The following is a 6,000-nucleotide window of genomic DNA, read 5'->3' as shown; positions in this document are numbered from 1 at the left end:
ACAAAAAGTTGCTTAAATCTCCCACATTACGTGGTTTTCTACAAGCCCGTGGGAATTTAAGTAATTTTCCAATTTAAGCCATTTAACTATAAGTATAAAAGAGGTTTATAGCAATGCATTCTTCAATACATTTGCTCATTAATACCAATTTTTTTTTGCTAAATATTATCTTACCATCACAGGTGAAATCTTGTATAGCCACGTCTTGAATTGGAATCTCCTTTAAGAAATAAGGTTTTTGACAACGTGGGTTTCCACTTACAACCCTCTTCTTTCGTAGCCACTTTCCAAGCCAGGCAAGGTGACAGTTGCAATTAAATGGATTAGACAGCAAGTTACTGTAAGGGAGGAAGAAAATCGTGTCATTCACGCAGTGCAACATTAATGTTTTCTATGAATGAAAAAATGGCACATACAGTACCATAACAAATCTATCATTAGAAATCTACCTTCTTCGCAAGTTCAAAACCCAGACCCACAATATTATCTATTTATACATTTAATTGTGCCAACTGGCATGCTACTGGGAAAATGACCTCAAATATACAGCAGTAAACAAAGCCTTAAAGCAGCAGTACGGGTTTCCATTATTTTTTAATTACAGGATTGAAGCAGGGGGTCTACAGAGCTGAACTATGTTAATTTCAGCTCCAGGGACCCCCTGCTTTCAGAGATACTTGCCTCTGTAGGGGGTGTCAGTGTTTCTTCAGTTTAAATATCCCGGTCAATAAGAAGCTGCACGGATGATGTCACAGCTTCCTATTAGCCCGCGTGACGCGGCACGTATAAACACCACCATTATGTTAGGCACACAGTTTCTCTGACTGCAGAGATACCGGCACCCCCTATGTAGGTAAGTATCTCCGGAAGCAGGGTGTCCCAAAGCTGAAATTAACAACAGTTCAGATCACCAGGCCCCTTGCTTGTATCCTGTAACAAAATATATATATTTTTTATTTTTTTAAGTGAAATCCGTATTGCTGCTTTAATGCACATCCAATATGACAAATTATTACGTTAATTTCTATATATGTTTTCTTCTCATAAGTATAGGTCATTTAGTTCAATCCTTTGTCCAAAACATGTTAAGTCTGCAAATATGTCAAGGTAGACCCTTTCAGCAGGAACCTACACTACCAATTTTATACTGTGTCTTTGTATTTCCTCCACTGCATAGGAGAAAACAATGATATAATCAATAGCATGAGATGCATGACATGTATGCAGTGCAGACGGGGTTAACATTAACATTTAGAAGCACTATGTGTGTGCTACCGTGCAGTTAAAACTGGTTAAAAAAACCAGAAGTGCTGTAACAAAAATATAGTGACAAAGATCTAAAAAACTACATTGCAATCACACACATGTAAAAGCAGATTTCTTCCCCCAGGAGGGCACTTCTGTTTTTTTTCCACACTACAGCAACACATGATGGAGTTCCACTGAGAGGCAGTCATGGAGCTATGAGAATAAGGGGAGTACCACAATTTTGAGTTATTGATTGCGAGAACAGGCTTTGAAATGTTGCTCCCCTGTGGAACACCAATCCTTCCAGAGGCTCCCTTTTCTATGCATTCTTGTGTTTTGGACAATCATACATGGTGTTCTATAGTATGGGAACATGTTTGCAGTTGTGAACTATTATTGATTTCCCTTGTTTAGTGCTGGAGATTCCTATGATATTCCACTATTTGGACTATCAGGGATGTGTATGTCGATACGGCTTACAGTATCTCCGAGCACCATTTAATGACGTCATAAAAAACAACTGCAGTGCAGTATTATACATGTGTTATTGAGCTGTCTGGCACTATCTACTATTCACATAGTATAACATTGTTAGTGTAGGAACCTGCTGAGAGGGTCTACTTTGATATGGTTGCAAGCTTAACACGTTTGGGCCAAAAGATTGAACTAAGTAACAAATCTATGCCCCGGGTCCACAGCAAATATAGTTAAAAGTATCAACGCATAGGCACCCCAGCACTCATGTGGAAATTGAAATGAAATCTGATTTACACAGTATCAATATTTTAATCAAAACTGAGGATCTTCCTCTTTAGGTTGGTTGGAACAAAATATTGGTACTTTAATAAATCACAATTTTTTATAGGTTTCATGTGAGTTGCTTTGTAATGTTCCCCTGTAACGTCTCCTGCTATAGGAGTCATAACACTATGGATGGCAGGTTTCTCCTGAACTTAAGGTGTTAATTCATACTGAACTATTGGCAGCTGTTTCATTGTATAGTATTGATTATTTAATCAAGTCACTTCCCTGTCAGCCACATCATGTATGAAAATCCAATAAAATGAAATATCAAACATTATGTAAAATTATGCCAATATTGCCAGGAATGTAATGTAAAAATGTTGATCAGTGTGTTCTATATTAAAAAGGTATTCATTCAAAGAATTCATCACTTAACTACAGTATTTCATACAGTACCTTAAATCTACCCATAGTAACTTATAAGATCTGCTCCTACAGACTACACCTTTGACATTAGAAACAAGGCCTAATTGGCACAATGACCTTAGTTTATCCTCACATTGTACCACTTAGTCGACAATCAATAAATAGGACGTTAAGGTAACTTAACCCCTATATAAAATAGGAAGTGGCTCTGCAAGAATGCAATTCTAAAAACATTATGTAATTAAACATGATCTCTACCTAACCCTTTGTTGTGGTCTCGGTGCAAACCATTATTATTATTATTTTTATTATGCAAACTTAGTATTTTTCAACTATGCAGTGCACTATGATAACAAGTAAACTCTAATAAATAAAAAATTCTGTAGAGGTGACTGAAAGAGCAAAATTAAACGCATGTTCTTATGGCTGTGTTTTTTAGACTTATCTTTTTTAATGACACTTTCCAGATATTATGTTTTTTTATTGATACATCTGGTAAATCTTTCATATACATTTTGGATCACTTTTGAAGCTGGGCTGTACTAAAAAAAAAACGACACTTTATAGCAGGGGTAGCCAACTCCAGTCCTCAAGGGCCACCTACAGATCAAGTTTTAAGGATATCCCTTTTTCAGCACAGCACAATCAGTGGTCAATGACTGAGTCACCTGTTGCAGCAGGGATATCCTTAAAACATGACCTGTTGGTGGCCCATGAGTAGACCCGTTTAAGTGAACTTGCTGAAAGATGTCTTGCAGCGCAGGAAGGTACAAAAATGGGCACAATGTGTAGTAGCTGGGGATAAGGAGGAGATATGCTGAACACATTGTACAAATTCGCTTCTCATACGGTTTGCTCGAAAAAGTTTGGGCCAAAATGGATAAGTTGAAGTAGAGAGAGATGTGGAGAGAAACTTGTGAACTCGGATGAGATACCTGGGAAACAAACTAATTGAAATATGCAAATGAGGTCATTTGATTAGGTAAATATTGGTATTGGGAATCTCAGGTGTGTTCACAGGTTTTATAGAGGAGTGTATTGGGAGGTATGTAAGTCAATAGGTACTATACTAGTACTCTCTCTCTCCCCCCCCCCCCACTCCTCTCACACTGTCCTAACTTGCTGTATGTCAACTGCATTTTGTGACTTCTATTATTTTAAAATGATTTTAGGATTTTCACTGTTATAGAGGGGTTTAAATATACAGATACTATATACTGTATAATTATCTCACAGTATTTGTATATATGATCTGAAAAGTAGGTGACAGACACCTTTTATAAATAAACCAGGCAAATATAAAAAAAAAAAAAAAATTTTTTTTAAACTTTCCATTATAAACAAAAACTGCAGAAGGATTTTACAATCCGTATCTGATATCACCAAAACATAAGACTGTTTGTCAGTCCTCAAAACCAGAGGTTAATTGATGTTTTATCCATTGTTTGCGTGTTAATTATGAAGCCATCATGAATCAAACAGACAAACTTAAGTAGCTAATATTCAGCTGACCCGAAGAAAATGGGAAACATTCATTTTTAACAGGATGCAAATACGTAACTGCTGCTTTAAGGTGATTGAACCTTTTTAAAAATGTGATTACACTGACCAGATGTTTTTTTGACCTGCAACCTATGACAGCCCTTTAGCACATACAGTACATGCTGATGATATAATCAGTTAACATGTTTCCTTTCCTAAAAAAAAAATTCTGCATCAATTAAACCACCAATTCTCAGCTCACTACTGTATAACGCTCTGCCAAAGGGAGAATAAGGAGTTCCCTGTGTTAAAAGCAGGATAGACTGCATCAATGTAGTCTGCTTGATGCAGATGAAGTTTACACTGTTTTCAAAGGTACTGTATGGCTGGTGTATGAAAATTACAATTCTTCTTTGCCAATGGGTACTGTAAAAGAAGCATTTTATTTAATAACGTAGCTGTGCAATTAAATACTCAGCTCCTGAAATTTAAAAAAATGCAGTTATTAATATTGTTTTGTAACTGAAACTCTCGACATTCATGTGGTTGTGTTTTCGCTCTTTTGGCTATTTTCCTTTTCAGCACTTTATCTCATTACAATAGAAGACTTGTGACCTTAACTACTTTTTTCACGCCACCGAAGGCAGTTTCCATGGAAACAGAATGTGATGAGACAGTTGCCAAGACTGTGAGGTCAATGGTATCTACCAATCATTTAGATACACATGCAGAACTCATCATTGAAATAATGTTCTGAATGATAACCGATTTATTGATTTGAATACACAATGGAACAAAAAATCACAAAAAAAACACTTGAAAGTTCACTTTACATCATCATCATCATCATCGTCATCGTCATCATCATCTATTTTTTTTAGTAAAAACATGCCTCCACTTAAGGGGACATTGCAATACTATACAGTTAAACACATTTAAATGATATACAATTGTTTTGTTAGACAGGAAAAGCCAGAAGGAAGAGGTATCTCTTACACCAGGCCTGCACAACATACGGCCCGCCTCTCTGTGCGGCCCGCGATGAGTCCGGCCGGGCGCCAGTTTAATAAATAAATAAATAAAAAAATGGCGGCGATTCCCCGCGGTCCTGGCGCGCATGCGCAGGGCCCGCTCCCCCCTCCCCGAACCCTTCCCCCCCCCCCGCTGGCAACATGGGACAGAGGGGGAAGTCACAGCCAGCTGAGCTCTTCTGCGGCTGCTCCCCCCCCCCCTCTGCTCCCAACGTGGATATATGCAGGGGGGTGATGTGAGGTGCAGGGGGGTGAGGTGAGGTGCATTTAGGTGAGGTGCAGAGGGGTGAGGTGCATTGAGGTGAGGTGCAGGGGGGTGAGGTGCATTGAGGTGAGGTGCATTGAGGTGAGGTGCAGGGGGGTGAGGTGCAGGGTGGTGAGGTGCAGGGGGGGTGAGGTGCAGGGGACTGAGGTGCAGGGGGGTGAGGTGAGGTGCATTGAGATGAGGTGCAGGGGGGTGAGGTGCAGGGGGTGAGGTGCAGGGGGGTGAGGTGAGGTGCATTGAGGTGAGGTGCAGGGGGGTGAGGTGAGGTGCATTGAGGTGAGGTGCAGGGGGTGAGATGCAGGGGGGGAGAGGTGCAGGGGGGGTGAGGTGCAGGGGAGGTGATGTGCAGGAGGGGTGATGTGCAGGAGGGGTGATGTGCAGGAGGGGTGATGTGAGGTGCACGGGGGTGATTGGAGGTGCAGGGGGGTCATTGGAGGTGAAGGGGGGTCATTGGAGGTGAAGGGGAGGGTCATTGGAGGTGAAGTGGAGGGTCATTGGAGGTGAAAGGGAGGGTCATTGGAGTTGAAGGGGAGGGTCATTGGAGGTGAAGGGGAGGGTCATTGGAGGTGAAAGGGGGGTCATTGGAGGTGAAGGGGGGGTCATTGGAAGTGAAGGGGGGGTCATTGGAGGTGCAGGGGGGTCATTGGTGGTGTGGGGGGTGATTGCAGGTGCACGGGGGGTGATTGGAGGTGAAAGGGGGGAGAATGATGTGAGGTGCAGGGGGGAGAGTGATGTGAGGTGCAAAGAGGGAGAGTGATGTGAGGTGCAAGGGGGGAGAGTGATGTGAGGTGCAGGGGGGGTGGG

The 6,000-nt window shown here is 41.1% G+C and overlaps 1 protein-coding gene across 1 annotated transcript in view; it reads right to left on the bottom strand.

Annotated features, from left to right (window-relative positions):
- The window catches only part of SLIT3 (slit guidance ligand 3), a 765,483-nt gene that overhangs the window by 106,531 nt on the left and 652,952 nt on the right, over nucleotides 1-6,000 (bottom strand). The window contains exon 19 of the mRNA XM_075601882.1: nucleotides 175-338. Coding sequence (XP_075457997.1) covers nucleotides 175-338 — 164 coding nt within the window. The remainder of the gene's footprint in view (nucleotides 1-174; nucleotides 339-6,000) is intronic.

This window comes from Ascaphus truei, chromosome 5, assembly GCF_040206685.1.
Source record: "Ascaphus truei isolate aAscTru1 chromosome 5, aAscTru1.hap1, whole genome shotgun sequence".
In the NCBI taxonomy this organism is placed as follows: domain Eukaryota; kingdom Metazoa; phylum Chordata; class Amphibia; order Anura; family Ascaphidae; genus Ascaphus; species Ascaphus truei.
The sequence above is the reverse complement of the archived record's forward strand: the minus strand, read 5'-3'. Positions and strand labels throughout refer to the sequence as shown.